Source organism: Oryctolagus cuniculus, chromosome 1, assembly GCF_051225735.1.
Source record: "Oryctolagus cuniculus isolate XC-2025 breed Fujian yellow rabbit chromosome 1, ASM5122573v1, whole genome shotgun sequence".
In the NCBI taxonomy this organism is placed as follows: Eukaryota; Metazoa; Chordata; class Mammalia; order Lagomorpha; family Leporidae; genus Oryctolagus; species Oryctolagus cuniculus.
This window is the reverse complement of record NC_142867.1, coordinates 111,674,287-111,693,619: the sequence shown is the minus strand read 5'-3', so window position 1 is coordinate 111,693,619 and position 19,333 is coordinate 111,674,287. Positions and strand designations below refer to the sequence as shown.

The following is a 19,333-nucleotide window of genomic DNA, read 5'->3' as shown; positions in this document are numbered from 1 at the left end:
CATATTTTTCCCCCCATAAAGTTTAAAGTTCAATGACAGGAGCCAGCGCTGTGGCGCAGCGGGTTAATACCCTGGCCTGAAGCGCCGGCATCCCATATGGGTGCCGGTTAGAGACCTGACTGCTCTACTTCCAATCCGCTCTCTGCTATGGCCTGGGATAGCAGTGGAAGTGGCCCAAGTCCTTGGGCCCCTGCACCCGTGTGGGAGACCTGGAAGAATCTCCTGGCTTCGGATCAGCACAGCTCTGGCCGTTGGCCAATTGGGGAGTGAACCAGCAGATGGAAGACATTTTCTCTCTCTCTCTGCCACTCCTCTCTGTAATTCTTTCAAATAGATACATAAATCTCAAAAAGTTTAATGACAAATATTTTTCTTTTTAAAGAAGATTTATTTATTTGAAAGGCCGAGTTTCAGAGAGGGAGAGGCTGAGTCAGAAGCCTTTTGAAGGCTAGAAGGCTAGAGCTGGGCCAGATTGAAGCCAGGAGCTTCCTCCAGGTCTCCCACGTGGGCGCAGGGGCCCAAGGACTTGGGCCATCCTCCACTGCTTTCCCAGGTACATTATCAGGGAGCTGGATCAGAAGTGGAGCAGCCAGGACTAGAACCAGTGCCCATATGGGATGCCAGTGTTTCAGGCAGAGGCTTTACCTGCTACACCACAGTGTCAGCCCCAGCAACAAATATTTCTAATGCTGAGTTCCAAGGGATCTTCAGTTAGTGTTTGGGGAAGGATTCCTGAATATATTAACTGTTCAAAAATAGAGGTTCAGCTGTTCCATATTCTGGAATTCAGATACAATGATAAGAGCCCTATTTATTGAGTGCTGCTTTTCTGCTGGAATCAATGACATTTTACATATACATATGAGCTATATGATATATATATGAAATCACATGTAAATTGCCTACTCCAGAAAATGGAGTGAATTCTTTTAAAAAGATTTATTTATTCGAAAGAGTTACACAGAGAAGGAGAGGCAGGGAGAGAGGTCTTCCATCCACTGGTTCACTTCCCAACTAGCCACAATGGCTAGAGCTGGGCCAGACTGAAGCCAGGCGCTTTTTCCAGGTCTCCCATATGGGTGCAGGGGCCCAAGGACTTGGGCCATATTCCACTGCTTTCCCAGGCCATAGCAGAGAGCTGAATCGGAAGTGGAGCAGCTGGGACTCAAACCAGCACCCACATGGAATGCTGGCACTGCAGGTGGTGGCTTTATCTGCTACACCACAGCGCTGGCCCCATGGAATAGCCATTCTTAACCCCAGTTTACAGATAAGGCAGTCGAGGCTTAGTCTGTTTTTTTTGTTTGTTTGTTTTGTTTTGTTTTTGACAGGCAGAGTGGACAGTGAGAGAAACAGAAAGGTCTTCTTTTTGCCGTTGGTTCACCCTCCAATGGCACTGCACTGATCCAATGGCAGGAGCCAGGTGCTTCTCCTGGTCTCCCATGGGGTGCAGGGCCCAAGCACTTGGGCCATCCACCACTGCACTCCCTGGCCACAGCAGAGAGCTGGCCTGGAAGAGGGGCAACCAGGACAGAATCCGGCGCCCCGACCGGGACTAGAACCCGGTGTGCTGGTGCCTCAAGGCGGAGGATTAGCCTAGTGAGCCGCAGCGCCGGCCAGAAAGTTTAAATTTTTTTAAAGATTTATTTACTTGAAACTCAGAGTTACACAGAGAGAGGGGCAGAGAGAGAGGTCTTCCATCCACTGGTTCACTTCCCCAGATGACCGCAATGGCCAGAGCTGCACCTATCCAAAGCCAGGAGTCTGCACAGTGCAGGGGCCCAAGCACTTGGGCCATCTTCTGCTTTCCCAGGCCACAGCAGAGAGGTGGATTGGAAGTGGAACACGGGACTCGAACCGGTGCCCATATGGGATGCCAGCACTGTAGGCAGTGGCTTTACCAGCTACACCACAGCGCTGGCCCCAAGAGTTTAAATTACTTTGTCAGGATCCTAGAGCCCCATGGTAGTGGCAGGGCTAGGTTTTGAAACCAGGACATGTACTTCCAAGCATTTATTCTTCCCACACAGGGCTCTCAGAGAGGGTGGGCTGTGAGGGTGGGGCCTGCTGAGGAGGCCCAGCCCAGGGGGCAGAGGACAGGTATGAGCGCTGAGTCCTGACTTTGGGGCAGGAGCGGGAGATGGAGCTGCGGCGGCAGGCCCTGGAGGAAGAGCGTCGCAGGCGGGAGCAGGTGGAACGGCGGCTGCAGAGCGAGAGTGCCCGGAGGCAGCAGCTGGTGGAGAAGGAGGTCAAGATGCGGGAGAAGCAGTTTTCCCAGGTGAGGGAGGAGCCTGCCTCCACTGGGCCTTAGAAGCCACCTGCTCCAGAAACGGTCATTGCTGTTAGCCTTAGCACAGGCAGAATGCTGCCAGGGATATGCCAGCCCCCAGGGCTCATTCAAGCCAGCCTGTGTGTGGCTGCTGGGGGTTGGAATATAGCCAGCCACCTTGCAGACCCCTGGTTCAGAGAAGAGGGTCTGGACAGGCCTCCCAGAGACAGCAGCAGAGAAGGATGAGGGTGGCCCTCTTTGGGCTCCTGTGTGCTTTATGAGTCTGCACTGCACCTCCCTCCTGCTCGGCCATCCCGGCCCTGCCCCACAGGGCCTTCCGGTTCCTGTCTCTGCTATTGGTGGCCTCACTTTTCTTTGGGACAGAAATCCCTCCTTGGCACAAAACCAGCCTTGCCCTCGGGTGACTGACACAGGATGGTTGAGCCAGTTAAGGATGGAAGGAGAAATGGGTCTGAGGGGGGAACCTGCTCACCTCCTGGCCGGGCTCAGGACTGCAGCTAAGGGGTCGGGTGGGGAACCACGGCAGAGAGGAGGCTATGCTGACTCTGCCGCCTGCTCCCAGGCCCGACCCCTGACCCGCTACCTGCCGATCCGGAAGGAGGACTTCGACCTGAAGACCCACATAGAGTCCTCAGGCCACGGTGTGGACACCTGTCTGCACGTGGTGCTCAGCAGCAAGGTACCAGGACCGGGCGGGCACTGGGAGAGGCCCCCTGGGCCAAGGCAGTGTTGGGGACAGCCCCCGCTGCAGGAGGCAGGGCTGAGGGGCCTTCGCTGGCTCCCTACCGACTCCTTCCCACCAGGTCTGCCGTGGCTACTTGGTCAAGATGGGCGGCAAGATTAAGTCTTGGAAGAAGCGCTGGTTTGTCTTTGACCGGCTCAAGCGCACCCTGTCCTACTATGTGGGTGAGTGTCCACAGGTCTGCTCTGGGTGTCAGCCAGGACAACTGGTCTTCCGGAAGGAGGCCACGCTTCCATGGAGGGGGCCGGAGGCTTGGGATGATTTGTCATCCTGACCACAGAAGTAAATAGAGTGTACCTGACTCACTTCCATTTCTGTGCTGGTTCACTCCCCAAATGGCTGCAACTGCTGGAGCTGGGCCAGGTTGAAGCCAGGAGCTTTTTCCACAGGGGTGGGCGTGCCACGGTAACATGGGTTCTAAGATCCCAGGGGCTCCAATCTACTCACTTCTTACTCCTGACACACCGGTGCACAGCCGTGCTGTGTTTCAGAGCACGCCTTTCTGGAACGTGGATGGCCACAGTGGGGAAAGAGGGAAAAGAAAGGCTTCAGTGGGCCCTGAATTGGCATTAAGTTTGTCAGCTGTCTACAAATCACACAGTGGTCCCTCGAGGAGCCTGGAAGTAGGGAGGGCTACAGGGTCTGGCACCAGTGATGCCCAGGCCCTGAGTGCCCCCTGATCACAAGCCCCGTGTGTGGAGAGCCAGAGGCGTCCTCATTTTCCCACCTGGGCTGGAGAGGGAGCTCCATTGTGAGCACGTGGGGGCCGAGCTGCCCTGGGCCCTCCAGGTTGTGGGGGGAGGCCGAGTGACAGTGGAATCTGTTGGAAGAGAGAGAGTCAGTCTCCACAGAGCGCAGTTGTTGAGGGTGTGTGCTGAGCACTCCACATACATCATCTGATATAATCTTTGCAAAAACTGTGGGGAGAGCACTGTATTTGCACCCATTTTACCCATGAGAAGAATGCAGCTCAGAGAGGTTAACTAGATCCCCCAGGGTCTCATAGCTCCTGAGGCAGAGCAGAACTGACCCCGAGCAATCAGACCGCAGAGCAGAGGGGAGAGGAGGCTGCCTCAGGACCAACAGGGGGCGAAGGGGCAGGAGGCCAGCACTGAGCACGTACCAGGCCTGACTTAATGTCTAGAAAACAAAAGGAGACCAAGGCAGGCGTAACAGTGGATAAAGGAGGGTTCAGATTCAGCCCGGTAAGTTGTGGGCAGAGCACAGCTGTGCCCTAGGGGGGACATACGCAGTGGGGTCTGAGGGTCACTCGAGTGTGTGCCCAGGGCATGGACCAGAGAAGACCACCGTGATGTGTGCAGAACGGACTTTGAAGGGAAGGGCGAGCAGCTGGGAGGCCGTAGTGGAGAGGCTGTGAGCTGCAGGAACAGGACGGGGTCTGCTTTGGGGAGTTCTCATTTGCATGTCTCTGTATTATGAGTGAACAGAGGGATCCGTGGGAGGCAAGGCCCACCAGTCCCTCCGGGGTGGGGAAGTGCCCCACCCTCTAAAGCCCTGCCCTTCTTACCTTTGCAGACAAGCATGAGACGAAGCTGAAGGGCGTCATCTACTTCCAGGCCATTGAGGAAGTGTACTATGACCACCTGCGCAGTGCAGCCAAGGTCAGGGGCGAGGGGCACCGGAGGGAGGCCACGGGGCAGGGGCTGCCCCCGTTCTGTTGGTCACTTTCTCTTCCTTTCTCCTCTCCCAGAAGAGGTTTTTCCGCTTCACTATGGTGACCGAGGTACCCCTCCCCCACTCCTGTAACCAAAAACCCTCACACATTAACACCCTGTGCCCACTGACTCGGACCCCCTCCTCCCTGCCTCTAACTGCCCTAGGCCTGACGGAGGAGCAGAAGCAGGAGGCCCCTGGGGCCTGCGTGTGGCTTGCAGCTCCGTCCAGGGAGACAGCAGCAGGATGTCCCTGCTCAGGGCCATCCTGCAAAGGGACGGGTAAAGAGGGGGTGGGGCTCAGAGTCTAGGTCTGAGAGGGAACGGCTGCCTGGCCCTGACCTCTGTCCTTCTGGGGGCCTGGGGCCCAGCACCCTGCCTGTCGCCCCATGCTCCTTTGTGTCTGAATCACCCGCTACTCACTCAAGAACAGCACCCATCTCCCTGGGCAGTGTGCAGTCCTGCCAGCCCTATAGCACCCAGGGAGGCCTGAACTGCTGCTGGGCAGAGGAGACGTCAGCCTGGGGCCCAGCCCTCAGCTCCAGGTTGTCAGAGGCATGAAGACAACGTGCTGGACATCATTGTGACCCGCCCCCTTCCCTCGGCAGAGCCCGAACCCAGCGCTCACCTTCTGTGTGAAGACCCACGACCGGCTCTACTACATGGTGGCCCCGTCCGCAGAGGCCATGCGCATCTGGATGGACGTCATCGTCACGGGGGCCGAGGGCTACACTCAGTTCATGAACTGACTGCCGCGGCTCCCAGAGACCATCGCGCTGGGCGTGGGAGCAGGTGGAGCTGAGCGCAGCCAGCGGCCGGGTTCTCAGAGCCAGCCAGAAGACGGGGGGTGGGGAGAGGAGCCCAGAACTCTTCGGGGTCCCACCCCAGGCCCAGCCAGGGCTGAGGAGCTGTCACCAAGTGGGCCTCCAGCCCTGGCCTGGCACCTGCTGTCCTGTCCCCTTTCGTAAAGGATACATACGGTACCAGAGTCTGCCAAAGATCCTCCCCCGCCCCGTCCCATGCCAGGGCCGTGGGGGCTGGGCAGAGCCACATGCAGAGTGGGGCGACAGCTCAGGCAGCGTGTGTCTCAATCCCGGTTCTGCCTGGAAGCGCTCCCCTTTCTACTTTTTATAACTTTGTTCAGGGGCCCGAGGCCTGGAGCATCACCCTGGCGGTCCCAGTCCCATCCTGTCAGGGCAGGGCCAGCACCCTGCGCTGCACAGTGAGTGTGCTGTCGCCATGGTAACATGCTAACTGCCTCACCCTGGGCCCCCCGAGGGTCCCTGCCATCATCTCTCCTGCCGGGGGCGGGGGCCTGGCCCTAGACACTGCTCCTCTGCCTGTGTCTCTGAACCCTGAGGCACAGCTTGGCCCCATCAGCCCTCGTCCTCCCACTCGTGCCTTGCTTAGAGCCAGAGGGGGTGCAGAGACCCTGACAGGGAAAATTGGCTGCTCAGAGCTGGCAGAGTAGAGGCCTGGGCAAGGAGGGGAGGCCTGGAGCTGCGGCTGGCCTCCCCAGGCCCTGGAGGAGAGTGACGGCCGGGCCTCCGACTGTCTGGCCTCAGCCCTTTGCGCCTTAACACTAAGCCCACCTCCCGCCGTCTCCCCAGCCCTGGGCCCTCAGCTGCCAGGCCGGGCTGTGGGGTCTCAGTATTTGTAAGTGTTTCTGCGGAACAATAAAGCATTTGAGCTAGGTGTGTGTGTGTGAAGCCGGGTGGGTGGGGGCCCGGACCCCCCCAGTGGGAGGTCCAAGCAGGGACCCTGGCCCACCGTGACCTCCAGGTCCCTGCTCTGTCAGACAGGCTGGGAGGCGGCAGGGCAGAAAGAGGCAGGAGAAGGCGGGGCCGGTGAGAGGTTTAATGAACAGAGGTGCAGGGAGGCCGCCCTGTGGTCACCGTGTTAGGAAGCTGAGCAGGAGGGCAGCGGCCAGGCAGTGGGGCTCCAGGAGCGCCAGCTGGGTCCCCGAGCTCAGCCGGTCACCATAGCGGTCCAGGAGCATCAGGGCGACTCCGTTGGTCCAGCCAAACCCCTCCTGGAGAGAGGGGAGGCTGGTGGAGCCACAGCTGTGAGGCACCCGCAAGCCCGGATCTGGGGGTGTGGGGGCTCCTCTACTTGGGGCCCAGGGCCCTGGCCCCACCCGCCCCAGGGAACCAAGGAGCACTCAGCTGCTCCCTGCGGCCTGGAGGGGTCCCGTCAGTGGTGGGGACAGCACGGCCCACTCACCTGCACTTCATACTCCCCTCCGCCACCCGGCTGTGCATTGCTGATGTCATACTGGGGACAAGAGGTCGGGTGAAAGGTCAGGCACTGGTCCTACCCCACCAAGTCCGCCCTAGGGGAGAAGTGGTTCTGGACACAGCCCCGGCCCCTGCAGTGCCCAGATGTGGCCACTGGGTGCCGCCACTGTCCTGGCTGCGCTGCCCTGGGCCTCTTGGAATCTGAGCTTCCCTCACTTGGGGGAGGAGCCCCTGGCGGGATGGTGGAGCTCACCTTCTCATACATGGCTGATCTTTGGGAGTAGACATCAAAGTTGGTCCGGATCCAGTTCTGAGCCAGCTGGAAAGCCACTTCCTGTGTCCGAGCTGAAGGCGACTTGGCCAGGCCTAGACCCCACCCCAGGCAGGACCCTGAATCTCCACAGCTCCAGGCCCCAGCGAGGGAGAGCCCTGGGCCCAGTGCAGGCTGTGGAGGCAGAGGAGGGCTGATCCCATAGGGCGGTGGGAGTGGGGCGTTTGCCAAGTGGGAGGCCAGAACAGACACAGGGGAAGGGCCTGCCTCCACGGCCCACACCTCCCTAGCACCAGGACAGCCGACCCCCTGCAGCCTGAGGCCAGGCCTCCCTACCTCTGATGACCAGATCCTGAAGGGGGGCCCAGGCATTGGGAAAGTCCCACTGCTGGCCTGTGTTCTGGAGAGAGGTTGGGATTCCATGGCGGTGGTTCAGGATCTGGCTGTCCTAGAAGGTTCCAGGTGTTACTGAGGCTGTGGGTGGGGGCTGCAGGGGGAGCCAGGGTGCAGGTGCAGGACCCTCCTGGACCCCAGATGCACCTTCCCTAGCCACCTCTTCTCGGCTCGCTGCTGCCCCCTGGTGGGAGCCACAGGCTAAGGCCCAGGAGCAGACAGGAGGGAGTGGCTGCCACCTACCAGGTCCCTGCTCCCAAGAGCCAGGAGGGGACAGTGCTGCTCCCTGTGGACCCGACCCCGCTGCTGTCCCCTCACCTGCAGGTACTGCAGAGCCTTGTCTGCGATGGCAGGGTCAGAGAAGCAGCCGGCCCAGAGTGGAGTGAGGTTGGACGGGTAAAACTCGTGGTTCTTCTTCTGGTTCTCAAGGTCGTAGTCGAACCAAGCGCCCTTGTCCTCGTCCCACAGGAGGGCCGTCAGGGCCGCTATGCGCTGTGCCCGCAGATTTCTGTACTTCGTAGCCTGGGATTCATTCCCTGGGCAGCATTGCCTTTAGATGGAGTTCCCAGGGCCGTCCCCAGGGGCCTATGCCCTGGACAGCTCTACTCTGCCTCGTCCAGGGGGTGAGGAACCTTAGCAACCAGAGGCCAGCCTGACACCCACCCCATCTCCAGCATCTAGGGCCTGTGGTTCCCTTAGCAGATGGCCCTGCACCACCTCCAGAGCCAGCATGGGTTCTGTTCCCAGGGCCACCCTCCGAAGACTAGCTATCCAGGTCCCCTAGCTCGGGGGATGGGGGGACCAGGTGGCTCCAGGGAGAGGAGTGGATGAAGTTGGGTGGTGTGGATGATGTGTCCATCACAGGTCCTGGGGGCCCTTTGCATAAGGGGTCAGAAGCCCAGGACGGCTCCACGTTCTGGAGGGTGACCCAGCCAGACAGCCCTGGCTCCCTGGACGCTCACCGAGCCTGCTGTAGAAGCCACTGAGCAGCTCTTCGGCCTGGCACAGGAAGGCATTCAGGTCGACGGGCACCAGCTTGCTCGTTCGGATGCTGCCGAGTGAGTCCGGGTTTGGGCTGCCAACCAGCCAGCGCGAAGAGAAGTCCCAGCCGGACTCGGCGCCGGCCTTGAGCTCCGCCCACAAGGTTTCCCAGCTCCCTGCGAGCACAGAGCAGGGTGGCCAGGCCGGGCCAGGCTGCAGCAGCCCAGGGGCCGGGGCCAGGGCCCAGGGCACACTGCGGCCATGCAGCCGCCCACACCCAGTGTCCCCTCCTCTCTCGTCGCTCACCTTCCGGCAAGGTGTGTGCCAGCTCTGTGTCTTTGCTGTAGGACTCGGGCCTGGCAGAGAGGAGGGGTGGGCAGCCTGGCTTGAGCAGGAGGCCACGCTCAGCCGTCCCCCCCTTGCCGAGGGCTCTCAGTGAGGCCTCGTGCAAAGCCAGGCTGGGTCAGACTCTCTCCACCACAGCGGACAAGCAAGAGGTTGAGGGGGGCCGGGCAGTTCCTCACCTGGGCCCCCCGTAAGGGACGTGATAGCGGTTCAGGGTGTAGCTGTTTCCCCCCGAGCTCACAGAGATGGTCCTGTTCTCAGCCCAGAAGTCCAGTTCCAAGGCCAAGGTCTCAATGTTCTCCCTGGGGTGGGATTGAGCAGAGCCCATGGCTTCAGCCCAGGCACTCCCCAGCGCCCCCTGCCCAGGGAGGTCTGTGGTGTGGGGTTCCCACCGTAGGAAGGCAAGGTCACCGGTGTGCGCCACGTATCGGTCCATCATGAGCGTCAGGAGCGGGGGCTGGCTGCGCTGCAAGTAGTACACTCGCCCACCATTGGGGATGTGCCCATAGCTGCCGAGAGCGAGACCCGTGCGATGCCCTCTGCCCAGCCCCTGCAGCCCAGCCACACCTGCCCTGCCCCCAGCCCCGGTCTGGCAGTGCCCTGCCCCTCTTACGCCGTCACCAGGTCCAGGAAGTTTTGCAGCATGCCCTTCACTGTCTCGGCCATCTCAGACAGGAGCAGGCCCTCCATGACCCAGTAGGAGTCCCTGGGGGACGGTGCCGGCCTCAGCCCAGCGCCGCCCTCCACCTGGCACACACAGACCAGCAGAGGGCACTCGCCCTGCATCCCCCACCACAGCTGGCCCCGATGCCCGGGGCCTCTCCGGCCTGGGCACTCACCAGTAGTAGAACTCCACAAAGCGCCCGCCAGGCACAATGAAGGGATGTTGGGAGTAGATCAGAGAGAACCGCTCAGGCTGGCTCAGCACCTCTGGCTTTATCTGTGTCAGAAGAGAAGCCCCACGGAGCGGGGCCAGCTCAGGTGCTGTGCTGCCAGCTGTGGGGCCAAGGCCTGGCCGCTGGGAGCCCTGATGTCTGGGACTGCCACACGCAGGCCTCTGGGGCCCGGCTCAGTGCATCTGTGTGTAGAGCCCTGACCTCTCAGCCTGGCACCTGCCAGTCAGGAGATGACCTGGGAGTGGGGGTGCCAGGCCCCATCCCCCTCCACCCGGCATCCCTGCTGTCACCACCACGCCAGGCCCAAGGAGCAGCCCACCCACCCCATTCTCTGGCCCAGGGAAGGCAGATGTGGATGAAGGGGGAAGGATCAGAGGGGCTGCTAGGGGCCGTCAGGTCTCTCTGGTGCCCCCTCCGTTTCTGCAGTGCTGGCTTTAGTGGGGAGCAGTAGAAACGGGCTCACATTCATTCTGGCTGGGCTCAGCTGCCGAGGGAGGCAGAGGCACTGACAGAGGAGCCCTGAGCTGCTCTCGGGCCAGCGAGTGCCAGGCCATGGGGCAAATGGGAGGAAAGAGCTGGGTGCGCCCAGAGGATTTGGACAAAGGCGCTGCCCTGAGCCTCCCAGCAGAGGAGAGAAAGTTGTTCAGGTCAGTGCTGGACACAGGGCAGGCCACAGACGCTGCCCGGGGAGGGGAGGGGAGGGGAGGGGAGGGGAGGGGAAGGAGGGGATGGGAGGAGAGGAGAGGAGGGGAGGGGAGGGGAGGGGAGGGGAGGGGCGGGGCCAGGGGTTCTTCCTAGAGGGTTTCTGTGTTGGCTACTGGGGAGGGTGGGGGCTGCATTCTCAGGGTTGGAGACCTCATGTGTGCTCAGGGGGGCCTCAGCCCCCACCGCGTGGTCCCCCGAGCCTCACCCCCACCACGCACAGCCCCCTCCCCATCCCGGGCCGGCCCCCCGACACTGCTACCTTCTTTCCCAGCTTCTTCCAGAGCAGGTGCAGCTGCTCTGCCCAGGCTCGCAGCTTGGGGTCCGAGATCTTCTGCAGGAACTGGGGGCTGCAGAGGCACCGGCCCCACAGGGTTCAGGGAGGCGGCCCCATGCAGGCGACCCTCTCCTGTCCCCCATGCAGAGTCCCACCTCTCTTTCCAGTCCCCGGGGGTCCATGATTCCAGCTCCTGCCCCACCGCCTGGAAGTGCTCCTGGACAAACTTCTCGAGCTGCTCCCTGGGGACGGTGTTGTTGTAGGTCGCGGCCAGCTCGGCGAAGCTCTGCAGAACCTGGTCTGGGGAGCAGGCGGCCGAGAGGGGTCAGCAGGGTGCCCTGAGCCCCTCCCAGATCAGAAGGGCTGCTCAGCCTAGTCTCGCGCCTTCCCTGCCCATACAGGAGCAGGGGAGGCCCCACGTGCTCACCTGGAGCCGTGGACAGCGGCATGTCCACAAACTGCTTATCGTCCGGGTAGAGCCGGGCCATCTGGACCTGGTGCAGGAGCTCCCCATGGCAGTAAATCTGGCTGCAGAGAACACAGGCGGGGTGGATGCCAGTGTGGGGTGGCGTCCGAGGCAGACAGCTCAGGGCACGCTCCCCGGGCTGGAGTCGAGTGTGCCTGCCCGTGTTTGTGCCGGTGGCACAGGTGCGTGGTGCTGAGAGAACAAGCCAGGTCTTGGTCTAACAGAGGCCCCATGCAGTGGCCAGAGCCCATGCTGCTGGCGACCTGGTGGACAAGAGCTTAGCACTTTTAATCCATGACACACATGACGCCAGAGCACTGGTGGGGCCCCACTCTGTGTGCCTCAGCCCCACGTGGGTCCCAGTGGAAGGGCCCAGGGCAAACCCTGTGAGTTACGCCCAGTGGCCATGGCTGAGGCTTAGCACCAGAAAGCCTTGCAACACGCAGTGTCCCACCTGCAAGGTCTTCACTGTGTGCCAAACGCCTCCCCCTAAACAGGTTTTGCCTGACCTACAGAAAGCCGCTGGTCTCCCTGGTGGACAGGTGCACCTGGTCAGAGAGCCACTGCCCTCTAAAGAAGGTAAGAACAAGTCGGCTCCATGGAGTAACCGCACACTGCTCTCCCCGCAGCGCATGGAACGGAACCACCAAAGCCCCTGTATTTGGGTTTTTACAAAGTCAAGAGCAGTGGCCAAGGCTTGGTGGATGAGCAGTAAGAAACTGAACCCAGAGAGGGGGGCCCGCCTGGGACAGGTGGAAACCCCCCGGAACAGTCAAGGGCGCACTCGGGCAGCTCTGCAAACCCGCTGGTGGAACCAGGTACTTGAACACCAGCCAGCTTTGCGGGAGTGCAGAGCGTCCCGCCCAGGCTGCACGGCTGGGTCCCGTTTCCCCAGATTGGGAAACTGTCCAACCCCGGCCCAGGCAGCAGCGTCTCAGGGGTCGGCAAGAACACACCTGCACACGTGTGTGTCCAGACATAGCATGGGAAGGCAGGGCAGGGGCCCCACTGCAGGCTCCTCTGCTCTCCTGGGGGCTCTGCGCAGGGGGAAGCTGCTTTACCTCAGGGGCTGCCCCCGCCCCGCCCACTCACTGGTGCCAGGAGCGAGGCTGCACCTTCGGGCGTCAGGGGAAGGGATGGTTCCCAGGCACGAAGCAGCGACTGCGCCTCCCAACTGGTTTTGAGGATTCCCCATGGCCCCGATGGGCTCGGTGTGCTGCGCCTCATCCAGCCACACTGGGGCTATGGGCAAGTGCAGCTGGACCGCCCTCTGGCTCTACACCTGCCATAGCCGACAGGGTGTGGCCTGAGGGGGAGGGGCTTGCTGGACCACCTGCTTCCCCCGGAAGTTGGAAAAGTTGTGTGCAGATCAGCAAAAAAAGCAGAGGAGACAGAGTACCTGAGGGGGTAGGAATGACCCCGCGGGTTCAGCAATGAGGGAAATCCAACACCACCTGGTGCCGGGAGAGGGACTCAGAGCCACAGAACACATCATTCCTAGCATGATGCCCAAAACTGGGGAACCCCACCCCCACCCCGTTTGCCAAGACACACCCACTTCTGGAAGCTGACTGGGCCGAGACAACCTGAGCAGCTTTGCCCGACCCACTGCTGCACCGAGTCTGACGCGGGAACAGCGGGATGCTAGGTCGCATCCAAGACCAATGGCAGCATCTGGGAAGGACCTGCTCCCTCCCAGGCCTTTGGGCCACATGATTCACAAGCCCTGGCCAGCGAATCACTATGGGACAGCAAGCGCCACAGCTGAGTGCTTAGAAGCTCCCGGTGATAACGGGCGCGGAGTAGCAGCAGCATAGCAGACAAGCCACCATGTCCCCTGCACAAGTGCACCCTGCCCGTGCTTCTACGGATAGACAGCTACAAAGCAGGGCAGGGGAAAATGGGATTCTTACAGGACGAAAGCACCGGGCATCCCTCGGTCTGGGAACAGCCCTGTCCTGAGACAAGGGAGGCACAGCAGGCTGTGGTCAGCTTTCCATTATGCCGACAAAATCCCCACAAACTGCCTAAAGAGAAGGTTGTTTGCCTCACTGTGGTGCACACTCCAGCCTAACGCTGGGTGGCCCCACTGGCTGGTAGCTGGCATCGGTGGGGGCACGCAGAGGAGAGATCCTGTGCTGAGCCAGGGAGCAGACAGAAGACCAGCCATCTGGTAGGAGCTACCTCCCCAAGGCAGGCGCCGGGAACCAAAACCTCCCATTCAGTCACCCGTTAGTTGCTCATTGAAAGTGATCCCTGGGGGCCAGCACTGTGGTGTAGTGGGTAAAGCTGCCACCTGCAGTGCTGGCATCCCATATGGGCGCCAGTTCCAGTCCTGACTGCTCCTCTTCCAGGCCAGCTCTCTGCTGTGGCCCAGGAGTACAGTGGAGGATGGCCCAAGTGCTTGGGCCCTGCACCCGCATGGGAGGGAGACCAGGAGGAGGCTCCTGGCTTTGGCCTGTTCTAGACTGTTGCTGGCAGTTGGGGAGTGAACTAGAGGATGGAAGATCTCTCTCTTTCCTTCTCCCTCTGTCTGTAACTCTGCTTTAAGTAAATAAAAAGGTGGTGTTTTTTTTGGTTTTTTTGTTTGTTTGTTTGTTTGTTTGTTTGTTTTTTGGCCAGGCAGAGTTAGACAGTGAGAGAGAGACAGAAAGGTCTTCCTTCGATTGGTTCACCCCTCAAATGGCCGCCATGGCTGGCATGTTGCACCAATCCGAAGGCAGGAGCCAGGTACTTCTCCTGGTCTCCCATGGGGTGCAGGGCCCATGCACTTGGGCCATCCTCCACTGCACTCCCTGGCCACAGCAGAGAGCTGGACTGGAAGAGGAGCAACCGGGACAGAATCCGGCGCCCCGACCAGGACTAGAACCCGGGGTGCTGGCGCCGCAGGCGGAGGATTAGCCTATTGAGCCACGGCACCAGCCTAAAAAAGCCTTTTTCAAAAAAAAAAAAAAAAAAAAAAGACGGCACGTCAGTCCCCTGTCATTGACTGGTCTAGTCCATCATCAGAGCACATGACAAAAGGTCTCCCAGGTCAGGGCCGCCCAGGTTGGCAGGCTTCCATCCAACCTTGTCGGCTTCCAAAGCAGGAGTGACCCCATCACTATCTCAGTATCTACTTCTCAGTTTCTTGCGCATTGTTAACGTAAAAATGAATTTCCCTCGGTGCACTTCTGATCAACCCATCTATTTATCCAATTTTTTAAAATGTATTTATTTTTGACAGGCAGAGTTAGACAGTGAGAGAGAGAGACGGAGAGAAAACTCTTCCTTCCGTTGGTTCACCCCCGAAAAGGCCGCTGCAGAATCTGGCACCCTGACCGGGACTAGAATCCGGGGTGCCGGTGCGCATGCGGAGGATTAGCCTAGTGAGCCGCGGCACCGGCTTATCCAATATTTTAACCAATGCTTCCACCTTTGAGAAGGACCGCTGTGTGCGGTCCAGGTTAGGCAGCAGTACTCGACTGGCAAGGGCCCCTCCCATCCACACAGGGCAGGGGTCACAGGTGCAGAGTTGGGTGGGCAGTATCTCAACCAGCAGGGGGCAGAGCTGAGTCGCTCCATTTTTGCCAGACGGGAGGAAGGCACAACCCGCCCTGTTCTCTCAGGCCCCCTGAATTGCTCGTCCGGCTGATGGGCGTGGCTACACTGCCCTGCTGTGGGGGCCATCCCCCGACCTGTGCACTTGTCCTAGGACAGGGACTGCTGCATCAGGTGAGAAACAAGAGTTCAGATGACGGGGGAAGAAAAGCAGCGCAGGTCACACAGGCACCTTCCCCGGGCCCCCGGGGAAGCAGCAAGGTCCCAGGACTCTGCCTGGGAGAAGGGGAGACTTCCACCGCCCGTCCAATTCCCTAGCGACCCGCGGGGACCCTGCCTACAGGCCTCTGGCAGACACAGTAACTCATGTCAGCACCTGCGTCTCCGAGGGATCAGGGGCAGGGCGGCAGTACTGCCATGTCGCTTGTCCCGGGGGCCATCTCAAGTGAACACACAGGGACACCCAATGCCTGCCCCCAAAACCTTCCGATGTAGGCAAGGGGATCTGGTGGACGTCACAGCGTCCTCACAAGTGATTAAGGCCACCGCTTTCACCCACAGGGCTTCCCCTGCCCCCTGACCTAATGGCCTGGCCATTGGCACTGCCCAAGGCTCAGCAGAAAACCCAGGGCTGCAGCTAACAGCGCACACACAGGACTTGGTCCTGCTGTCTTCAGGCAGAGGCAGACTTCCCAACAGCATGCTGTCTGCATTCACCTGGAACCGCCTCGCACAGACCCACCGGCTCTTCGCCGCTCAGTCGAAAGCTGCTTACAGCACGCTGCCCAAGTGACCAACCCGGCAGCCCCTGGGGCTCATCCAGAGTCAGTCCCAGGGGAAAGAGGTGCCTGGAGCAAGGCGGCATTCCCCCAGCAGCAGGGTCCACCTTTGTTTTCCTTTTTAAATTCGAGCATGCGCACAACATCCAGCCTCAAAGGTGGAGCTGGGAATGCAATTGCTTGAGCCAGTTACTGCTGCCTCCCAGGGTCTGCGTTAGCAGGAAGAGGGAGCTGGAACCAAACCCAGGCACTCCAATGTGGGATGCGCAATTCTTAACCCACATTATTTTTTAATGGTTTACCTATTATTTGAAAGGCAGAGAGAGACAGATCTTCCATTCACTGGTTCATGCCCTAGATGGCTGGGCCAGCCAAAACCAGACACCAGGAACTCCATCCTCGTCTCCTATGTAAGTGTCAGGAACCCAAGTACTTGAGCCGTCTCCTGCTGCTTCCTGGGTATATTAGCATGGAGCTGGATCGAGGTCGAGTACCCAGGACTTGAACCAGGAACACGGACGTGGGATGCAGACATCTCAAGTGGTGGCTTAACTGGTTGGGTCACACATGCACTGTAGCCCCACCATTCACATGCAAGATAATCTTGAAGGGCTGGCACTGTGGCACAGTGGGTTAATGCTCTGGCCTGAAGGGCTGGCATCCCATATGGGCACCGGTTCAAGACCCAGCTGCTCCACTTCCTGTCCAGCTCTCTGCTATGGCCCGGGAAAACAGTAAGAAGATGGCCCAAGTCCTTGGGCTCCTGCACCCGCGTGGGAGACCCAGAAGAAGCTCCTGGCTCCTGGCTTTGGATTGGTGCAGCTCTGGCCATTTGGGGAGTGAACCATCAGATGGAAGATCGCTCTCTCTCTCTGCCTCTCCTTCTCTCTCTGTGTAACTCTGAATTATAAATAAATCTTTTTAAAAAAGATAATCTTGAAACCTAAGCTTCTTAAAATATCTTGAGGGGCCGGCGCACCAACATAGCAAGTTAAGCCTCCACCTGCGATGCCAGTGTCCCATGTGGGTGCCGGTTCGAGACCCAGCTGCTCTACTTCTGATCCAACTCCCTGCTAATGGCCTGGGAAAGCAGCAGAGGATGGTCCAAGTCCTTGGGCCCCTGCACCCGTGTGGGAGACTGGAAGAAGCTCCTGGCTCCTGGCTGCGGTCTGGCCCAGCCCTGGTTGTTGCGGCCAATTAGGGAATGAACCAACAGATGGCAGATCTCTGTCTCGCTCTGACTCCGCCTTTTAGGTAAATAAAAAGTAAATTTAAAAAGATTTTCTTACCTCCTTCAGTCTTAGGGACAATCTCAGGTGACATCTGATACCAAGCTAATAATTACCCCTCGGAGGGAAATTCTCCGGTCCAAAGTCTCAGCCATTGTGCGGGGAGGAGGTCAAAGGTCAGCCAGGAGGTCCAGCCTGTGCTGCACGCACTGCTGACCCCGGAGGACTCCTGTGCCCTCTGTTCCACAACACGGGACATTAGTGATGGTCTCCCCACAAGGCACTGGATCCACCCCGGGATCTGTCCAGGAAGAAACGGGCCACTCATGCAAACTGAACTCCTGAGTTCACCTGAACTCCTCCCCCAGTGGCGGCCCTGCTGGGCTAACAGGAACGGGTTTTGGTGATGCAGTTAGGAGGGGAAGAACTCCCCAGTCAGAGGTAACATCCATTCCCGCCAAACGGGAAGGAGAAACGACTTTGCCAAAAGCCCGTGTAGACACCCCACCTTTCACCCAGACACCCACCACAGTCCCACCAGTAGGCACTTCCGGGTTCTCTGCGTCTACCATGGCACCTGCTCTGCCTTCTCCGGGGCTTCGTGGAAGCACAGGCCCCGGGACTCCTGGGCCGTCGACTGGAGGCTGTGGTCCCACTGCCAGCATCCGAGCTGGGCCTCTTACCCGCACCTTGGCTGCTACAGGTGAACGGCCAGAGGGGTGGTGCATTTTCCTTGTTTTCCTAGGAGTCTGCACTTCCTTATGCCCCCTGGGCCCGGCGCCCACCCTCCCTAGGTTTTTTCCTTAAGCAACACTGCTCTTCCACACCAGGGGCCCTCGTTCCTGCCCTTGGGTCCCTTCTCCCCCAAACCATGTGTTTCAGTGAGTCTGTGTCCTGGCGAACCACACACTTTCTGATACTGACTGCAACACGGGAATTTAATGCTGGCGCGAACCATCTAAAGTGAACGCTGAGCCGCCCAGGCTGAGCACGCAGGGGCCCCAGGACACCTGCAGTCTCACTACCCACTACAGATGTGGGGGCCTTCCCAGGGCCCCCTCAGATTCGGCGATTTGCTGGAACCCAGGCAAGCACTAAGCTTCTGCAAGGATGCAAACCAGGAGCCATCACAGGCTGTGGGCTGGGAGCAAGGCAGGCTCTAAATAGGACTCAAGAGCTCAAGTGCTCCCGACCCAAACATGGAGCCATCTCTGGCCTCAGGTTGCTGTCCACCTCCGAACCAGGGAGGCAGGAGGAGCGACCTCACCCTAACCACAGAAGGCCCCACTGCTGGCGCATGGCTGGAGTAGCCCTGTGTGACCAACACGTGCCCGTCCGGCGCTCTCAGCAGTGAGCAACAGGGCCATTCTGAGTGTTTCTTGGGCAAGAGAAACAGCCGTGCTGGCGCAGACCACTGGGCCGGGTGCATCCAAAGTGGCGTGTGCAGGACAGGCATGGCCACGCCCCACCACACAGCAAAAAACCCTCCAGCTCCCTTCACTGAGCCGACAGGTGTGACCTCTGCCATCATGCTGTCCCCGCTGTGCTCCAGCTCAAGTCCCTGGCAAACCTTGCCTGGGTTGCACCGTGGCCCACACCAATTTCCAGCGCTAGGGAATCAACCATCCCCGGGCTTGTAACAGCAGGGTCCTGGAGGCAGGGCCTGTCCCTTCCCCGGGGAGCTGGGGTCCCTCACCCTCCTCTCTCGTCCACATGCTTCCCAACCCGGATGCTCCACTGAGCTTGGGGGTCTAGGGCTTTTACTGGGGCTGTATTATGTAGGCACGGTTGAGTGCCTCATTGGTCACATGATGGAACTCACTGGCCCGCCCCATTCCCCGCCCTGAAGGTCAAGAGGTTGGGCAGAGGTCACGTGATTCAAAGTGCCAACCCTCTAAACACACGGAGGGTCTCCCGGCATGGTCTGCCCCCACCTCCTTAGCAGCGGCTGCTGAGGGGTCACGGCAGGCATGGCGCATCGGGGCCCGGCGTGAACCACAGAGACCCTCCTGTCACTGGGGACATTCCGAGGACCCAGAGGTCCCCCCACCAGGAACCCAAGCCAAAGGCCGGCCGGATTCTTCCTTATACAAGTGGTTGTGCTGAGAAGCGCTGACACAGCAGGTCCGCCATGTTCAATCCCTGCCCACTACAAAGTTCTGGTCCTGATAAACCCCGTGAAGCTACCGGATCCTGCTGCCTGGTCAACTTTGCTTATCTGGGACCGTGCAGCATGCTGGGTATCTTACGCTGATAATGTGATTCCTGCTGGCTTTCACCATCTGGTATCGGATTGATCTCTGCAGACCTGGAGAGATCACCTGAATCGCTAAGCCACTCCGTGCCTCCGGGACTGAGCCCAAACTCCGCACATGGCGCCCCTGGCGGCTTCCCCAGTGGCCGACGCTTCACGGCGCTGTCACCAACGCTGCAGGAGGAATAAAGTGCTAGCCGCAGAAACCCCACGGGAGACAGGGGCTGGGGGACGGAGCTTGGTTTCTGCTATCATTCT

General features: G+C 59.8%; 2 protein-coding genes across 43 annotated transcripts in view; one reads left to right on the top strand and one right to left on the bottom strand.

The window, feature by feature from the left end:
• The window catches only part of PHLDB1 (pleckstrin homology like domain family B member 1), a 46,710-nt gene extending 40,310 nt beyond the window's left edge, over positions 1 to 6,400 (top strand). For 24 of the 41 annotated variants that reach the window (XM_089313313.1, XM_051837648.3, XM_051837677.3 and 21 more), the window contains 6 exons: positions 2,132 to 2,278; positions 2,853 to 2,969; positions 3,094 to 3,196; positions 4,569 to 4,654; positions 4,744 to 4,776; positions 5,314 to 6,400. In XM_089313313.1, coding sequence (XP_089169439.1) covers positions 2,132 to 2,278; positions 2,853 to 2,969; positions 3,094 to 3,196; positions 4,569 to 4,654; positions 4,744 to 4,776; positions 5,314 to 5,454 — 627 coding nt within the window. In that variant the 3' untranslated portion in view covers positions 5,455 to 6,400. The remainder of the gene's footprint in view (positions 1 to 2,131; positions 2,279 to 2,852; positions 2,970 to 3,093; positions 3,197 to 4,568; positions 4,655 to 4,743; positions 4,777 to 5,313) is intronic. The other 17 variants (XM_089313381.1, XM_051837678.3, XM_051837679.3 and 14 more) reach the window with 1 other exon arrangement.
• The window catches only part of TREH (trehalase), a 31,289-nt gene continuing 17,693 nt past the window's right edge, over positions 5,738 to 19,333 (bottom strand). The window contains exons 2-15 of one of the 2 annotated variants that reach the window (XM_089327441.1): positions 11,235 to 11,335; positions 10,963 to 11,107; positions 10,793 to 10,880; positions 9,772 to 9,872; positions 9,546 to 9,638; positions 9,325 to 9,441; positions 9,112 to 9,234; positions 8,894 to 8,943; positions 8,569 to 8,763; positions 7,925 to 8,142; positions 7,550 to 7,661; positions 7,196 to 7,308; positions 6,929 to 6,979; positions 5,738 to 6,737 (exon numbers count right to left, since the gene is read on the bottom strand). In XM_089327441.1, coding sequence (XP_089183567.1) covers positions 6,597 to 6,737; positions 6,929 to 6,979; positions 7,196 to 7,308; positions 7,550 to 7,661; positions 7,925 to 8,142; positions 8,569 to 8,763; positions 8,894 to 8,943; positions 9,112 to 9,234; positions 9,325 to 9,441; positions 9,546 to 9,638; positions 9,772 to 9,872; positions 10,793 to 10,880; positions 10,963 to 11,107; positions 11,235 to 11,335 — 1,648 coding nt within the window. In that variant the 3' untranslated portion in view covers positions 5,738 to 6,596. 2 annotated transcript variants of the gene reach the window in all.